At 33.7% G+C, this 20,237-nt stretch overlaps 1 protein-coding gene across 2 annotated transcripts in view; it reads right to left on the bottom strand.

Annotated features, from left to right (window-relative positions):
* LOC115878204 (trehalase-like) overlaps positions 1-20,237 on the bottom strand; it is a 55,406-nt gene that overhangs the window by 8,388 nt on the left and 26,781 nt on the right. For both annotated transcript variants that reach the window (XM_030894619.1, XM_030894620.1), the window contains exons 2-4: positions 16,042-16,327; positions 13,176-13,263; positions 4,493-4,698 (exon numbers count right to left, since the gene is read on the bottom strand). In XM_030894619.1, coding sequence (XP_030750479.1) covers positions 4,493-4,698; positions 13,176-13,263; positions 16,042-16,277 — 530 coding nt within the window. In that variant the 5' untranslated portion in view covers positions 16,278-16,327. The remainder of the gene's footprint in view (positions 1-4,492; positions 4,699-13,175; positions 13,264-16,041; positions 16,328-20,237) is intronic.

The following is a 20,237-nucleotide window of genomic DNA, read 5'->3' as shown; positions in this document are numbered from 1 at the left end:
TTCTAGAAGGAGATAACTAAAATCTGCTGATAATCGGAGCAAATCGGAGTAATAAATTGTTTTTAACTGAATGTGCCTGTTCTTTTAGCTTGTCAGAAGAGAAGATTATTGTCATTATTGATTATTTCAGATTCCACGATTATTCGGCATTTTTGTAATTTTTGTTTTGTGGTTGAGACCCAGACAAAACGTTTCCTTTAAAGGTAAGTTTTATCTCGGTAATTATTTTAACATACCTAATAGTAATAGTGAGTTCACATAATAATCGTACATTGCTAATTTATTTTTTTTAATTTAAAACATCACATTCTTTTCTGATACCTATGGAACGACTAGGTATTATCTGGTATTATACCTAGTATTATTTCCAGTAATACAAATTATTTTCTTGAACTGCTAGGTTCTTGTTATAGAATAAAGACTATCAAAAACATTGAATACCTACGGGATACCTACTGATACTCTGTGCGAGCTCCCAACCGTGCTTCCCTGTTCACTCCCAACCAAGTTAGATAAAAAAGATAATGAAGATTGCAGCCTTGAGTTGGAGTATGGCAAGGAGTATGGAGTTAAATAAATTATTATGTTCCTACACAGTATTTTATTTATAGGTTTTAATGCTTTAAAGTCTAATAATAAATTTTCGTTGTCAACAAAATAATCTAAAAAAACTACGAAGATTTCTTATTATAAACTTGAAAGATTTAAGAAAGATATTAGTGTTCTCTCTGCACCAGCCCGTCAACGTTTTGACACTTTGTTGACAAATTTTATCTAACCTTATTAAAAATATAATAGTACAAGAGCTAGTACCGTCAGGAAAACGAACATTTTAAGAAAGCTGGTTTTTTAATATATCTTTTGCTATGCTCTCCTGACCAAAGGGCGGGTCGTCTGGCTGCCGATAGACTACTGCGATTCATCACTGCGCATCACATCTATCTAGGGCATCCCATTTTCGTGTGATTTATGAGATTTCTCGTTTATGAGTAGAGATACTGATGCGATTTTCACATTACTTTGCTACTTTTTTATGAAACTAAATATGCTACACATCGGTTTGTCCTAGCCTCCTTAGTTCCTGAAATACAGGGCGAATTTGTGATGCGCAGTAGTTAACAGATGTTGAATACAGATTGATGCGCAGTACTGAACGCAACGTTTACCGGTAGTCAGACGGTCCGCACTCTGTTCAGGAGAGCATAACAAAAGATATATTAAAGTAAAGTAAAGATTTCAGTTAACGTCTCCTTTTTGCTGCCAGGGCTAAACTGGACGGGGCCTACTTTGTTTACGCGGAACCCGAACCGCGGTCCTCGGCCATATCATGGTCAGTTACCGACTTAAGAAGTGTCTAAATTAATTCTTACTCACGAGATATCCGATCTCATCCGGCCTCGAACCGGCGTGAATGAGCGGTGTGTATCAATAGATTTTACACTTTTCCCTTGGATAACAGCACGATACCTAGAGAGTTTCGAACCGGTCACCCGTCCATCCATCAGTATCGCCTTACGTCGCTTAACTTCTATGCTCTAATCGGAACCGGTGTTTCAACGTAGTTAGGCCGTTGCCTTTAAAAAGATATATTATAAAGAACCAGCTTCCTTAAAATTCTCTCTCAAAAAAGGTTGCTAGATCTTAGACTATAGTAAAACAACGAAATCGTTATGGAAATGAAAATATAAAATGACACCAATGACAAGCAAATCGTATCAACAAGGCATGAAAATGCAATAACTTGAAAAACTGTGTAATTTTCTAACCAATCGAAGTCTTTAAATTCAACCAATAAAATTAATATCGTATCGTCGGACAACGTATGCATGAAAATTAAGCTTAACTGTTTTGTCAGACTGTAGCAGGCCTACTTTCTTTTGTAGCAATGTTACGTTAACCTGGGTACCTGGGCACGAGGGTTATAAGGGTAAAGGAAAAGGTAGGTGAAATGGTCAAACGAGGCTCGCCAATGCTATTCATAAGCCCAAACCCGTTTTGCGGCGCTGCAAAAGCATTTACAAGAATGACTAGACCACGGTGTGTGGTCAACAAATCTCTAGAATGGAGAAGAAATTCACCAAGACAGAGGCAGGTGAAGAGAAAGTTGGTCCTGCAAAGCAGAGGCAGGCAGATTGTCAAAACTATAGTAGGGAGATTGTTTGCAAGCAGGACATTGCAAGCTATTGCAGGCAGAGGATTGTCGTGCATTTGGCAAATATGCGGTACCTACTTTGTACCAAATGATCGAAAAAAAAAAACGACATCCAGTTGGCTGGGAAATGGCGATCGATGACATTTCCTATATAAATTTTCATATAAAATGACAGCGATCTTCATACTTAAGATGCAGTACGAATTATATAATATGGTGAATTGTTAAAAATGAGTGAATTTGTTTTAATGTTAACATGAAAAAAAGAGAAGGTTGTAACGAAAATATTTTCGTTACATTTTTCCTTTTATATCGTTTATACGTTTTTTTATACATATATTATCGATTTTTTGCGGAACCTCGATAGTGGTACATATCACTAGCGATGGTTTTTAGTTTAAATTGTTTAAATATTTTATATATTTTCTGGTTGCCTATGGGTTACCGATAATAATTTGTTTATTTTTAATGAAAACGAAGGTTTATTATTAATATTTTGTTTAGTGTTAAATAATTAAGATGCAATTGTTACACACATTTTTTTGGTACTTAACGCATGTCTAAATGAATGGGAGAATTCTATAAAGGGACTTGTTTTGCCGAAAATCACTCTCTCTCATCTCGATCTTCTTTGCTTAAACACCTAGTTTTTTTTCCAGACACCGGCACGAGGTACGACTTGGAAATTATTTATTAGTTTTATTTTTTTAAACATTTCTTACTATCTAATATGATTTAATTATTTGATTTAATTATTTAATTAGCTTGTAACTTTAAATTCCTTTTTCTATTTTATCTTTTTATCTCACAGTTCATTTTTTTATCATCATTTCTTTAGTAGCATGTGTATGGTAGTTTTGTAAAAAATTTTCTAATACCTTTAACTTTTATTTAGAACTAATTATTTTTATTTTTCTTATTTATGTACTGAGACGCAAGCTGTCGAACAAGAACCCGCAGAGGTGTTCGATTTAGCAATCTCAGGGGCCATGAATAGAATCAATCACTGCAGGAGTACTCTCAGAGACGAACCAGGAGGGATTCTGGTAAGTAAGGATTTTTTATAATATTTATATTATACGACTTATGTCACCTTTAACGAATCCTTGCTTGCCAGAAGGCAACTCTTGTTTTATCTGGACCCTGTAGTGGTGGTGTCTATTGGCAGGCCATTCGACAGATAGATTTTTGTTTTTTTTGTTGTTTTTGGGTCACTCTAGGGAACGTATCTTTACCTCGTATCTGCCAAATTTCCCTTACCTTATCTTTATCTTATTTGGCGGATGCATTATCTTTGTTCCTGGAGTGACATATCTTTTCTTTTAGTTTTTATCTGTCGAATTGCCGCATTTATCGTTTTTCGTATCTTATCCTATCTTCCTATTTAGCTTTATCTTTCTATCTAGTTTTTTAATTTATCTTTTAATATAGCCTTTTATTATTAACTTTTGTTCTAATTTAAATTTTCATATATTTCTAGTTTTTTTTTCTTACATATTTTTTTATTCTTTTTACACGTGTCTACAAATTAAATCAAATAATTTACTGTAACAATGTATATATTCTTTCAAGTCGTACCGAAGTGATTGTGGTGGTCTGGAATTTTCTAGAGAGAGAGAGCAAAATATTTTTCTTTTATATTTTTTTATAATTCTATATTTATATGCTTTATATTCTTTAAATAATTTGGACAATTTTTTTCAATTATAACTTAATTTAAACTGTCATTGCCTATTTTCTTTTTTAAATTTTAATTATAATTTTTATTATAATAATTAGTAGTTGGATTTAGATATTGATTATTGTTTACTTGAATCACTAATATGTCGTTTAATCATAAGTTATTTTTATTGTACCTTCATTGGCAACCAACAGACAGTTCAATTGGTAATTTAGAACACCACCACAAAACTGGGTACTTATCAATTGTGTTGAGTAGAATACTGCTGTTTGTTATCTTCAAGGAAGATACGAGAATTGACCCTCCCCATAAGTAGCTCACGCACTGAGACTGGTGGAGTCGCTCTCCAACGTTAGCCGGACAATCACTCTACCCACCAGCGGACGAGTGCAGCGAAGAGGGTGAGGCCTTTCTCCCAACCAACCGAAGCAGAAACACTTGAGTATTCCAGTTGCATATCTAATCTCATATAATCGAGACTGTCACAGCCAATTACATTGATTGTTTATAATTGTTAAATAAATATAAGTCATTAATGAAATTTTCTATTGTCTTATTTAATTCCAAAGCATACTTCCACAAACCAGTAACTTTTAGAATTTTGTGGGTTATAAGGTCTAAAAGCTATCAGGTATTCTCAGATATATTTAATTCAGTACCTAAATCTTCCACCTGGTATAATGAATCCATTAGGAATAGGAATGATGGAATGTTTCTCAGGATTCTGTTCGACATCTGAAGATACGTTTCTTCCTAAAGTCGGCCAGATGCCTACAACGTTCTTTGCGAAAACCCTTACTGATTCATCGTTGATGTTCTGCAAAAAGCTTGGGGAGGGGTTGAAATCTGGAGGGGCCCACTCTACCTAAAACACAAATAAAAAATAAATAAAAACTAAAAAGTCTAATAATAGTATATACAGCAATAAAAAAATAATTTGCGATCTCTTCAGTTATGATTGAATATATTGCAAATTGTGGCAAGTTCATTTCGCTCTTAAAAATTAACAAAGGCATGTGTTGACATGAATCAAAAAACAAAATGCTCAGAAGACATGGTTCTGATCGAAAAATAATGTTTTAGAAAAAATTGCTCGTTGCTCAAGAAATTATTGCACAGGGTGTTTTTAAGATAGGGTAAAAAAGCAATCCTTCGAATAACCCTGTATAATAAGCCAAATACTGAAGTTTATAAAAAAACTTATTTTACGAATTTAGATTGATATATTTATATACAGTTTGCTAACTAGCATATTTCTAATGAAAGAAAATAATAAATTATTTTTCTCTAACCGTTTCTTTTTATTCCTCCCCTTATTGTGCCGTGCCTTTAACGTTACACGATAAATTTATTTCACAGGGTTTTTTTATTTAGGCGCAGTAAAAAGAGTGGCGTTGGAAATTTCGGGCAATAAGCTCATTTATTCTTTTATTTGTATTAAAGTACGGCTAATGGTGCTGTAAAAGTGTCGTTTTCTCCAAATTGAACAAGTATACCGGGCCAATGCCGTCTCTAATAGAACAGCCTTGGGGCGAGATTTATGACGTCACGCTAGTTAGATACTACGGATTAATAAATATGTTGTAGAATACATGGAAAACATAATTATTCCTCAGATTTTTGGTTTGTATTTTAAAAATGATATAGTTTACATGAAATATACATAATATACAGTTAATAACGACAACATATATACCTATTTATATTAATAAATACTTTGGCAAATAAACTATGAACCATACAAATGCAGCAAATGTTTTACAATATACAAATAATGTATTACATAAGATATTGGGTAAAATGTAAATATATTTTAAATTTTGGGGTTTAAAAATCGATCTTATTTAACAAAAAACATTCAATATCTACTAATAGTGATGTATTATTATTTGCATTCAACAAAATTTATATGTATATTTTGCAAGTACCAATGTTCGAAAAATTATATTTACAAATAATACAATATCATCTAAAAAAAGGCGTCAGCGATGGCTATGAAATGAAGATCGCTGGCATTTTATATGTAACATTATTCTAAAATTTTTGATTTTCTTGGGATTTTTAGGTTCGGGAAAAACGCTGATTTAAGTTTTCATTTGGGTTTTCATTATTTTTATTTGGTTTAAAAAAAATCGGCTAACTATAGCCTTCATCAGTGTTGTGTCATATGAAAAAAATAGTGTCGAATATAATCCAAAAAATTACATATAAAATATTCACACCACATAATGTTTACTGCAATTAATAAACTAATATAAACTTATCAAAAATGACCACATATTTTTTAGAATTATTATTCTTAACACTAAAACTATCTACATTTACTATGGAGTACGCAGTAAACATTATATGGTGCGTGGTGTAAATATTTTATATGTAATTTTTTGGATTATATTCGACACTATTTTTTTCATATGACACAACTCTGATGAAGGCTATAATGTTAGCCAAAACGTTTTTTTTAAACCAAAAAAACAATGAAAAACAATGAAAAACCAAATGAAAACAATGAAAAAACAATGAAAAACCAAATGAAAACTTAATCAGCGTTTTTCCCGAACCTAAATCCCAAGAAAATCAAAAAATTTTGAATATTTAGAAACAAGGTTCAAGAATATCAAATTTTCCAAGATTTTAAAATTCTAGTTAATTATTTTATGTGTACAATTATTTAGGGAATGTCATCGATGTTCATTTCCAAGCCAACTAGACGCCGATTTTTTTCGATGATACGGTATAATTCTTACGTAAAATGTAAATAACATTCGACCAATTAAAATAAAGAAATATGAATTTCATAGTATTTTTAGTCACACCTTTATTCTTAAAACTTAATTTTGTATTGCAAATATAACAATTTTATTCATATTGTATTCAGCCATCACTTAAATATTTGATATTAATATGGTATTATAAATAATCAACACTATTCAGTAAAAATTACTGAACAAATATATGTTATGCTTGACATACATTATATATTATCAAACAAAAACACATTCTTCTTTTAAACTTTAAAATTCTTGTCTTTACAAAAATCTTTTTTAATTTTGAACTCAAAATAATAATCTTTTTTATGATCTTTAATACACATATTCTTTATTTTTCCCTAGATCATAATACCTACTTACGTGTTTATCTTACGTGTTTAATTTAAATCTATCGAAGCTGAACCAACAACACTTGGAGTGGAGATTCCACAATATGAATAAAATAAACATAATTGTCCAGTTTGATGTCCAAGATGAGGCATAGCACCAAAAACACACTCCACATAAGCTTTATTGATGAATTGTTAGAGTCTTAAAAAACACACACAAAAATCACGATAAATAAAAAATTTATGGGCACTTTTAGGTTAAAGCACTTAACAAAACGTGTAATATTTCGTGTTTTTTTATGAGAAACAGAGTGACCATCATAGTGACCATATATCATATATCTGGTAGTACTTTATGTCACTTAAACACCAAAATAATTAGTTTTTTGCACTACAATAAGAAATAATACCAAAAATCAACAAAATATGAATACAGAATCTAACCCAATATCTAAGTATGTACAGCTGATGAACTAAACAAAAGTCCGCCCGTAGGCTGATCTTTTATAGAGGGCATTGACCGGCCTTAATATGTGACAGCAAAATGATTTCGGTGTAATGCTTTTCGAAATACTTTATTTCTTTTTTAGCCGACCATACCGACAGGCAAAAAAAAAGTTTTTTTAATTTCACTCAAAATGAGTTAGTTGGGTCATAAATGACCTAAATACAAAATATTTTCATGGTGTCTGTCTGTCTGTCAGATGTCTGTCAGTCATGGTGTCTGTCTGAACAAGAGAGCAATTTTAATTTCTCAAGTTTTATGCGTGCTTAGTCAATGTTACTATGAGCATGGCAACTTTGAAAGTTACATGCATCGATCATGAGCTTACCCAGAATTTTTTTTTATGGAAAAACAGCTGAAAAATTTGTTTTAAAATTTTTCCATGTTTCGTGAGTGGGTTTCCATGCAGTAAACGTGTGGAAGGGTTAGGTTAGGTTAGGTTACAACCGGAAAAACCTCATGTATGGAGAGTTATAGACTTATGCTGAGTTATAACTCCAGGAAGGAGGACACAATAGATCTTTAAGGTCGCTGTGATTAACCCTCCCCCCTCACACTCATTCTTTTCATTCTATATTCTACAAATAATACAAGCACACAAAGTTTATTGTACAAACGAAGGTAGCAAAGATCTACAAATCAGGTGCAAACAAAAAATGAAACTAGATAAAGTTGCTTTTAGTTGTTGGATCTGTGTTTCAACTGGATTTTTACTTAGTGATTGGTCGACGTTTCACAAATACATTGTCTTCCTCAGGACTATACTTATTTTCCTCAAGACTACACCTGAGGAAGAAAATATACTTGTCGAAATGTCGCCAATCAATAAATAAACAAATTGAGTTTTATTCCGACACAGATCCAACAAGGCAACCTAACCTGACAAGTTTTTGTAGTAGTTTTTTGAATGCATCTGGTTTGTAAATCCTGGGTACCTTCGTTTGTACAATATACCTTGTCGATAGAAAACGACATTCTGAATAGAATGACATATGATATGTCAACTTTTGACATTTTCACTTAAAAGTAAGTTTTGTGTTAAAACCACTAATTTTTAATGAAAGAGCGATTTGATCGTCCAATGATTTTCGTGAATGATTTCCTTGCCAGTTAAAAGATGCCCATATCGTATTTTTAATCATAACTCTATTTTTTGTAAGAAAAGAGGTTGGCTCATTAGCATAATTGAAAAAAGCATTTTTTACGAATAATTTGGTACCACATACTTGGTATTTTCGTTATGAACACAGCCATGCTCGCCAATTTTGTCAGTTTAGTGAGAAAAAAATGTCAGAAGTTGACGTATAATACGCAATTAAATTCAGAATGTCATTTTATACCGAATAAAGTAAAAAATAGCGAGGGTACAATTTAAAAATCAAAAGTTATAGTCATTTCCGGTCAAACAGGAAGTGGCCAAAAATAATTGAATGCGTCAACCAATCCTGATTTGTGTCATATATACTAACCTACCAAATCTCGTTTTTTTTGTCTAAAAAATAAAACAGTTATAGGGGTGATACACTTTTGAAAAACGCCCGGTGTATATCCAGATTTATATTTAATATTTATCTGTAAAATGGTAATACGGTTTATAACCCGATATAAAATTAATCGAATAAAGTTACAAGTTTTCTGAAAATTGAATGGATTACTTTATTTTCAGAAAGGACAAAAAGTCTGTCTAAAGATTTATGTTTTTTAATAAAGTAGGTATTGTATAAATGGTTTGGAGAAAAGGGTCCAAATATTAGCTGGATTATATTGAAAATCTGTTGTCGAGTCAGCACAAGAGTGATTTTTATATTGGTTATAGAATGGGGGACCCTTTTGCCAATTTTGCTAATAGCAGGGTCTAGAGCTACATATTTTAGGCTCAACAAAAAGGGATTTGAGTAGGTTAGCAGTTAATTATTGTATTAAAGTGTCTTTACATCTATTAAAAAATTTGTCAAGTGCGAGTTGGACTCGCGCACGAAGGGTTCCGTACCATTCATTATTTATACAACATTAGACACTATATTATTATAAACTTTTTTCCGATTTAGCTGAAATTTTGAATGCGCGTATAAGTAGTTAAAAAAAATGAAGAAACACATTACTAAAAATTGTATTAATCAATAATAAATATGTAAAAAGTAAAAATAAATATGTAAAAATATGTAAAAATTAAAAAAAAACGATTAAAAAAAGTCGCCTTGACTAGGATTCGAACCTGCCTTACTACGGCTCCAACGTCATAGCGGCGTAAAGTCCTAACTGTTTAACCACGCGGCCACCGAGGACTTGAAAGATTCTATGTAAAATTCTTACTCAAAGAAAATGTTTAGTAAAAGTACTTTTTTATTTATAAACATTTATTTAATTCTGTTTTTAGTATTTGTTCTTATAGCGGCAACATAGATACATTATCTGTAAACATTTCAACTGTCTAGCTATAACGGTTCATAAGATAGACCTTTGTGACAGACGGACGGACGGACAGCGAAGTCTTAGTAATAGGGTTCCCGTTTTTACCCTTTGAGTACGGAACCCTAAAAACTAACTGACCCGGGGCTTCGTGTCACCTAACAGTAGAATTAGAATTAGAATAAGTGGGAGGGGGGTTAATCTCTGCGACCTTAGAGATCTATTGTGTCCCTCTTTCTTGAGTTATAACTCATCATATAGTCCCAGGACTTCCTACGGAGACCCGTGTCCCTCACAGGCGAGGAGCTACGACCCAGGCCGGGTAGACGAAACGGTAGCTTGTGTCGCCTGTTGGGTTTAGAGGTAGGAGGTAGGCTCCCGACCCTTGGAGGAGGTGGTAGCTTGTATGCCACTTGCGGAGGATGGTCTCACGCAAGTGTCAGCCACCTCTCCTGTAGTTCTCTTTGGGTTTGGCCCCTTGGAACTTTCATTGTTACTGTTCCCAGTGTCGCTAGGGGGTTTCCCCACAGCTTCACCGGTGATGTTTTTATTACTATTATTACCAGATCTCATAGTGTTCCTATGAGTCGCTAGGGACAGTCGGTCCACTTCTACAGAGCCCCGCATGTAGAAGTAAGGGGTAAAATACAATGGGGTGCCCCCCGGTGCCCCAAGGTTGAGGCTGTCCGTAGCCCCGCCCGGTATCGTTATATGTCTTGGTGCAATTCCCTGGCCACGACACTACAGTCAGGGACAAGACGATGAGTGAGATGCTTCTTAGACCAAGCTAAGTGCTAGAGGGGATTCCCCCCAGCACCTGACCAGGAGCTTCCCCACCAACGACAAGGTCTTGCATCTCCTAGGGGAAGCACCTAACAGTAACGTGATCTTTTTTTTCGAATTTGTAGTACCTTACTTACTGCTATTACTCGCTGACGAGTATTTGACACGCATCAGAAGATGGTTAAGCAAGGCGTTTTTTTTTTCACGAGCTTTTCTGTGACTGAAAAGCCCGACACGTGATGTTACCTCTCTTCCGCATTTCGGACATTCAAAAATCTCATTACTTTGTTGCCTCTTTACTTTTTGGTTGTCGTTGTTAACTGAGTTACAACTCTTCTCCATTGCGTTCTATTGTGCTCTACTTCCTCCCACTGATTTTGCATGCTTATCCTCTTTAAGTTTTCATGGAAACTATATCCTTGTACCTTTTAAATTATCCATCCGGTTTCCTCTTACTATCTACAAGCTCACTGTAAAGAAGAGATTTTGGTAGGCGGTTTTCTTGCATCCTGCATACGTGGGATTTAGTGATCATGACTCCAGCGCAGCGCTCTTGTAGGACTTTTTCAAGGACTGATACGCAATTTTGTTCCTATTTGGGCCACTCTCTCTTTATTACTATTCTAGAGATCCCAACTGTGAGTGTGAGTCGGATTTTAATCACCCGGTATAGTCACCCGACTCAGCCTAACCCGCTGTAACGTTGGAATCGCATTAAAGAAGAGACACCGTAGTGACTCGTCGAACGTTCGAGAACAATCGAGTTCCACTGGAATGGCGGTGTTCATACGAGAACATTCTAAACCTTCTCTATACACCTAATGATCTAATGGACTATTCGAAAACTGTTTAACTGTGGGTATACAGAGAAGACCAGGCTACTAGTAACATAGCAAGTTGCCGGACGAATTTACGTTTACCCGTTTTGCGTTCGTACTCGAGAGTCACTGCCGGCTAGTCGGCTGGTAGGGCAGTACGCAGTTGCAGTTGTGCTTGGACGGGTCGGTCGTGACAGACTAGGAATATGAAGCGAGGAGTGCCGTGTATTTATTATTTTCATTTTAAGTGTTTACCTTCACTTAAGGTAACATTTAAAATAAAAATACTTAAATATTTATTATTTGATCTTGTGTTTACAAGCCAAAACTAAAAATAACTAAATTCTCTAAACCACAAAAAAAACTATAATATTACTCTAAATAAAAAAAAGTTATAACAAGTGTTCAAAAAGACCACCTTCTTGTGCTAGACAGAAGCACAGAATATCTTGCGTAGCTAGATATTCTGTGACAGAAGCCTAGGCGGTCGTAAAATCTCCGTCTGACATTGGCTAACATATTAGGGCTAATAGTTTGGAAAGCCTCTCGTATTTTTACTTGAACTCATCCAGATTATTAGCCCTATTATGACCATACACTTTGGATTTTACATAACCCCACAAAATAAATCATTGGGAGAAAGATCTGGTGATCTAGCGGGCCACAAAATAGTTCCATATCCACTAATTAAACGGTTGGGAAAAGTATTCTTCAAATATCCTTGAACAATACGGGCATTGTGCAGGGCAACCACCTCAGCAATTTGATTACTTGAAAACGTGGGATTTTGATCCGCGGTAGCACAAACGAAAATTTGCTTTAACTCCTGTTCTACATTAATCAACACATCAGGCTTTTTGTGTTTTTGTGGGGACACGCACCCATGTGTTTCAAAATTATTATTAACTCTTGATATAGTAGATAAAGATGGCGTTGGCCTGTTTACAAAAGTTTGTGGAAAAATTGTTTGTATATCCCGATAAAACCTATTTTGGAAATACCATTTTACAATTTGAATTTTCTCACGAACTTCATAAACATCCATTATTTTACTTAAAAAATAAATTTTATACGAGAACTGTCGCGAGAATCTACGTATTCGTTTTGGCTATTAAAACACGAATAAATACAAATTCTGAAACATTCTTATCACATATCGACCTATTTTTATTTTATCGCATTTTTTCGCCTGCTTTTTATCCGGCGGACGGGTATACGCTAATTCGTCCGGTTCTGCCTATATGTTACTACTACGGTGGTCCGGTCTGTATAACCCAAGGCCTGTGCAAAGGAGGGACAGAAACAAACAGATCGGTCGACGCGTACAATTGCCCCGCTAAATTCAAAATAAATTCCCTTTAGATAAATAGTTAAATAGTAAGTAGTTTTATCGTATTGTTTTGTCACTTATTATAAAATAAATTGTGTTTAAATAAATGACTTTCTATCCACATCGAACGGACAAAAAACGTAACAATATTCAAAGCCATGTTCACTCTATTTCAAAAACATACTATGCTGTAAAAATGTTATCTTTATAGTCATTTTAGTTTTGTTTTTTGTTATTATTAAACTTATTAAAAATATTTTTATGAGACATAAAACATGTTTTATGTGTTTCTGTAAACGTAAAAAATATATTTTTTTTAATCCTATGAGTATTCCACAGCAAAGTTGCCCATTACTTACTATTAATTATAACGTGTAATCAAGTATATTGTATTTACCGTCTCAGCTTGGCTTATGAAATTTTCATTCACGAACTGCTCAACTTCTTGCCTGCTGGGATCGTTGTTAGTTTTGGCCATTAGTTTACTGAAACAATAGAATTTAATATAAGTTTTGGGTAACTAATAAGTCTAAACTTCTTTAGTAGCAGGAGTAAGTACTGGCAATGATAAAGGATAGAGAAGTAAGTAATCATGCAACAAAGGTAATCTAGAAAGTTTTTCCGTTGCTATCGAGAAATGAAGACCCAATTGATTATGCATGACGTGCTCCAAAGAAGACCACATTGGATATCAAAATAATCCTCAAATTGCTATCCTACCCAAAATAGCCAGTTATAGTTATGTAAATGTATCTGTCGCAAGCGCATATAACAATCTGGCTTTTTGCAAAAAGACTAGGCATTTTATAAAACGGCGGCATTTTAAACAAAAGAAGGAATTTTTACAAAAAACTTATCTATTTTCAGTCACTTTGCAAAAAGCCTAATCAGACTTAGGCAGATTAAAAAATGATCAAAGTTTAATCAGCTATGAGCATAAGCATATTGAATAATTTACGGTATAATAAAAAGCAAAATAAAAACTCTAAATCACCACAATACACCAAAACTCTTTTACTTTTACACTGGACGCGCGTTTCGCTAACCATGTTAGCATCATCAGCAGATGATTATAAACTAAAGTACAATCTACAAGTTGAGCGTTTATATACTCGCTCAGTAGGCATCGAGTGGGCGTGGCAAAATCTAGCCAACCGAGTCAGAGCCCACTGAGCGTAACAGTTAGATTTCCGCTACTAGAGTAGTAGGAACAAAGAACTTGAAGGAATTGGGCCGTTGACTCTGTTCATACTATCTTTACATTTATTAATTCTGATGCTTTCATATGCATCTAATTGCCTGTAATTTGAGACTTGTTTAATTAATTTTAAATTATTAAGATCTATACAATGTTCTTTATCAACAATATGTTCGGCAACGCAAGATTTATCTGGTCTACCATATCTTATCTGAGCTAAATGTTCTTTAAATCTAGTTAATATTGATCTTCTAGTTTGCCCAACATATCTCTGATTGCAATCTTTACAAGAAATTTCATAAATACCCGATTTTTCCAGTCGAGGTGTTTTATCTTTTGGATTACCTAATAATTGTTGTAATTTATTATTAGCACTATACACAAGTTTATAATTGACATTCTTAAAAATTCCTTTTAGACTACGGGATGACTCTCTATCAAACGGCATCGAAAAATATTTAGACGTATCTTTCTCCACTTGAAAAGTCGAATTTTCAGAAATCATTAACCTATACCTACGTTTTCTAATTAATTTATCAACTACTGAAGGAGAATATCCATTACACTCAGCTACATTCCTAATGTAATCTCTTTCTATTTCATATCTTTCGTTGGAAAGTGGGAAACTAAGTAATCTATGAACCAAGAAATTTAAACTAGCCATTTTATGTTCAACACTATGATGTGATTCATTAGGAATATATCTGCGTGTGGTCGTATTTTTCCTATAGATATCAAATTCCAGGCAATTATTAGTATCTCTAATAACTAATACAATAATAACTAATACTGTTACGCTTAGTGGGCTCTGACTCGGTTGGCTAGATTTTGCCACGCCCACTCGGTGCCCACTGAGTGAGTATATAAATGCTCAACTTGTAGATTGTACTTTAGTTTATAATCATCTGATGATGATGCTAACATGGTTAGCAAAACGCGCGTCCAGTGTAAAAGTAAAAGTGTTTTGGTGTATTGTGGTGATTTAGTGTTTTTATTTTGCTGTGTAACACCAAAGGTTCCAACCCTCAACTGTAATCTACGGTATAATAACAATAATTTATGTCAACATTTTATTTTGTTTAGACCAAAACAACTTATTTCATAAATTATAATTTTAAAAAGTAACAAAAAATCTATTAAAATCTTCAGGGCTTCTTCTTGGTGTAACCTTGCTTTCTTTTTTGGAACTTTTATTCCTAAAACAGGAATCCTTCAGGCAGAAATTTACGCTATCGAAAGATGCGTACACTATTCGGGGTCCTTCTACTCAGGGTGCCTGCTCACCAAGGGATAGAAGGCAATAAAAAAGCAAATGATCTAGCTAGAAAAGGAGCAAACACTCCAAACCAGTAAAATAAACCGTTCTGTTTTTCAAACGGGAACCCACTGAAGGCAGATCTGAAGAATCTGGAAGACTCCATCCGTAACTTGGAATGGGTGTCCTCCAACGGTGTAAGACAATCGAAAAAGTTCCTCAGAACTTACGACCGAGAAAAATCAAAGGTTTTCCTTGATTTAAGTAAAAACAATCTTCGGATTGCCACGGGCGGGTTTCTAACAGGACACTGTCTCCTCAACGAACACCTCAGTAGGCTGAAGCTGAGAAACAACGGCGAATGCAGATTCTGTGGGGAAAATGGGGAAACACCAGAACACCTTATCACCGAGTGCGCCGAGACGATGACCATTCGTGCCATGAACTTTGGTACGTCTGATGTCGAGGATGGAGAGCTGGCCTCTGTGGAGCCGTCGCAGATACTGGGTTTTGTTAAAGCCCTGAGACTGTATGATGAGTTATAACTCGTTATAATTCAAGAAAGGAGAACACACAATAGATATGTAAGGTCGCGGTGATTAACTCCCCTCCTAAACATTCTACATCCTACAAAACCAACCGATGGTAAGCATCATTAAAAAATAAAGAGAAGAGTATACGGGCCAAGTAATGACGTCTAGAAATTGACCTCGACAAAATTATCATCGATTGTCATTTCTCAGCCGTCTTTCACGCCGTTTTTTTATCGATTGGTACTATAATACAATTAACTGTTCATTATTACCTTACCTGAAATTGTCTAAAGTGACGTTGACTGTGTTGACTTGGCTCATATCGACGAAAGTTTTCGAGTCGTTGAAAATGCCGGACATTTGAACGACATTTAAGAGTTCTCCCTGGCAATAAATGGGACTAGAGCAAGTGGGAACGATAGGGTTTTCCGACAATTGATTGGTGGTTGTGAAGGGTTTTCCGTACACTGCTGCCAGGTGTAGTATGGCGATCAGGAAAAGTTTCGTCGACATGTTGCTGAGTTTTGGCTAGGATTTCGTTTAATGGTGTTTCAGTGCATAACCTAGAAAAGATAACGAAATAAATTACAATATCGTTATACAGGGTGTCCCAGAAATAAGTGCAAGTAATTTAACTGGTAGTATAGTTCAACCCCAGAAACACGCCTATGAGGTTTTTTTCGCGAAAAAAAAATTTGAAAATCAGAATTTTTTTGGAAAAATGTTTGGATTTTTTTTAGATTTTAGTTAAAAAATATAATTTCTTGATAATGTGGCAACATAGGTATTAGTTTAATTTACAAGAAAGAAAATCCAGAAAAGATCCAGTGGTTCTCAAAATTTTAGCAAAAAATCATTTTTTTTGGAAATTTTCAAAGTAAAAAATAACTCCGTTATTTTGGACTTATTTGAAAAACGATAAAGAGAAAATATGTTTATTTTATCGAGATGTAGCCCTTAAAATACTTGCCCCTTAAAATACTTGCACTTATTTCTGGGACACCCTGTATAGTACTGTATGATCAAAAAAAAACGGCGTCAAAGACGGCTGGGGATTGACAATCGATGATAATTTTTGCGAGATCAATTTCTAGACGTCATTTACTAAAAACTGACATAGAAAAAATTCACAGTAATTATAGAAAGATAGAAACATAGAAGAACATAGAAAACATAGAAATTATAGAAAAAAACGGAAGGATTCTAGGCACACAAAATGATTTCCAAAAAATTTTTTTTTAAAACAGAAACAAACAATATACAAATTTTAAACTTCACCATTTAAAATAATTTTTACTCAATATAAATAGTTATTTTTTATACAAGACGATAAAATTATATTTTATCGTCAACCGAAAAGATTAATGATAACGGGAGACGATAATAAAATTTTATCGTCTGTATAAAACAATATTTTTTTCCATAGCGAGTTGCGTTTTAAAAAATATTCAGAAATTATTATTTCAAGTAATTTATTACGAGTAGAAAAAATATTGTGCTGGGTTGGCGTTGGTTTCTATGCAATTTCACAAATAAATAAAGCTGTCTCTTTATGGTCTCTTTAGTTGTCAGTTTTGAGTCAATATTTTTTAATTCCCTTTCGTGTCAATTGCTGATTGAATTGGAACCAGAAATGGCTCAAAACGAAATAATTTACAAACAGATATTCAGGCTGAGGCGACAAACGCCATATCCAAACTACTCCCATTTACATCCCGAATAACTTGAATGTTAACCTATTCATGAAAAGGAATACAAAAATTTTCAAAAATGGAAGCAATTAAAAAACGTGCGAGAAGATATAATGTTTTTAACCTATCATCGCTGTTAAAGTATCATTTAATCTACCCTTGCGGGTTAAAGTCCTATTTTATCTACTATTTTTGATAGATATAAGGCAATTTTAACAGTTGCTATGGAAAAAAATACATTACAACCTTCTTAAGGCCAATTAGCAGTAAGCACCTTCAAAAATGAAGAAGAGTAGGGGCCAAGTAGTGACGTCTACGACTTGACCGCACCAACATTATCATCGATTTCCATTCCCCAGCCGACTTTGACGTCATTTTTTTTTATCGCATGTGGTATAGTATCTTATTTTAGTTGAGATTATACTCTTGAAGGATAGCGTTTAATTAAAAAGAAAAAGGTTTATCTTTAAAACGCCTACATCAATGAAAATTAAACTATAAAAAATTGACATTTCAAACAAAGTCTAATTTTGTTGTATTTTTAATATATGAATTGTATTTTTAATATATGAATAATAATTGTTACCAAACAATATAATTATTACTTAAAACTTAGTTAACAGTAACTCTGGCTAACAAAAATTATACGATACGTAATTTCTGAGACACAGCCGATGTCCATTTTTAGTTGACCACTCGGTATATTATTCTAATAAATTGAATAAAAAAAAAATAAAATTAAACTAAATTTACTACCTAACAAAAAAAGAAGACAACCCTGTAATAAAATTGAAATAAATCATGTCTTTTAGGTGGTAGAATTAACCCTTAAACGATAATTTCATTTAAAACAAGAAATGGTAAAGTAACCAAAACTTGTTTTTAGCTATTTTTTAGCTAACTTATATTCTACAGTTGAGTGCTAGCAATTCCATAAGCTTCTGTTACTAAATAGTTATATAACTTCAAAACTACCAAATAAAAAACCTTTTTGGTAAAATACTCCTTTCAACACCAAGAAATATTATAGGTATATATTTTTATACACCAAGAAACTTTAGAACCAAGAAATATATTGAGGAAATACCCAAAATAATTTATTCAAATCACGATTAAAATACTAAATAATTATTAAAACATGAATAATAATGTTATATTAATAGATATTTAATAGATTAATAAGTTATGTTAACTTAGGTAAAATATATATTATATTTCAGAAATCTGCCTAAACTTTAGCCCGATCCTGTGGTGTTAAGCCACACCCATAATTAAAGCACGTGCTTTCAGCGAAAAATATAATTTTTAAATTTGTTCGAGAGCTTCATATTCAGAGCTTCAGCATTTACCATCAAATAGCGAGCAATGTGTTACAAAACCATATAAATTATATATCACTGTAATCACAAAACTTCAATCTATGTCGGAATTGTAACGGAATTTTAAATTATATCTTTATTTTCGAGAAAATTTAGTCCAAACATAAGAAATATTTTGTTGATGTTTGACCATCAAAATCTTAAAAATAAAGAGGTTATCTAAAAATGTGCTACAATACCGATATAGTATAATCCTATATCTTTAATTTCTAATATAATACCTAGCCAGTTTTACATAAAATGTTAAATGCCGAACGCTTATTTCGCGACTAGTGAAATGGACTCTTAAATTAGCTAAAAGTTATTAAATTGAATGTTTATGTAGGCGTCAAAAATATTGTAACAAAATATTCCTCAAAAATTGCGATTACATATCACAATTATTTTTGCGGTTCTTTAATATATAAAAAATACTTTGATAAAAAACTACAAATCATATTTAAAAAAAAAATTGGCGCCGGGAGCCGCCCATACTAAAATCTGTTAATAAAAATTTGGTAGGCAGTTCTTTTAGTTTCAAAGTTATTTCCCCTATCTGCCACCTGGGGTTGCGTCCGATGGGAGTTTGGAGTTCTCCACACGGATTTTTTTAAAAACGGACTACGGAAAAACGGAATATCTCAAAAACTGCGACTTTGACTGATTTTGATGTTATTACAAATATTATTTCTAATCTTAAATTGAAAACCGCGTTTCGCTAGCTACTGTAATTTTGGAGTTACGATATTTTAAAATTTTTAACCCCCTCCCATACCCCCTTACTAACCCCCCACCCCCATCAAAAACTAATGGCCAGATTCTCGGGTGTCACAGTATTTTTCAGTCACACAGACAGACAGACAGACAGACAGACAGACAGACAGACAGACAGACAGACAGACAGACAGACAGACAGACAGACAGACAGACAGACAGACAGACAGACAGACAGACAGACAGACAGACAGACAGACAGACAGACAGACAGACAGACAGACAGACAGACAGACAGACAGACAGACAGACAGACAGACAGACAGACAGACAGACAGACAGACAGACAGACAGACAGACAGACAGACAGACAGACAGACAGACAGACAGACAGACAGACAGACAGACAGACAGACAGACAGACAGACAGACAGACAGACAGACAGACAGACAGACAGACAGACAGACAGACAGACAGACAGACAGACAGACAGACAGACAGACAGACACCATGAAAATATTTTGTATTTAGGTCATTTATGTTTGATATCAAACCATAAATAACTTATTTTGAGTGAAATTAAAAAAAACTTTTTTTTGCCGAAACGAAATTAAGATTTACGATAACGTTAATGATTTTTTGGTCTATTAGGCAAATTTGTTTATTAGTAAATCACTCCTTAAAGGTTGGTTTCCGTTGGATTTTACAA

The sequence above is a fragment of the Sitophilus oryzae genome, unplaced genomic scaffold (assembly GCF_002938485.1).
Source record: "Sitophilus oryzae breed Bouriz unplaced genomic scaffold, Soryzae_2.0 scaffold_1502_pilon_pilon, whole genome shotgun sequence".
Classification (NCBI taxonomy): domain Eukaryota; kingdom Metazoa; phylum Arthropoda; class Insecta; order Coleoptera; family Curculionidae; genus Sitophilus; species Sitophilus oryzae.
Note: the sequence above shows the minus strand (reverse complement) of the source record. Positions and strands in the feature narration are given on the sequence as shown.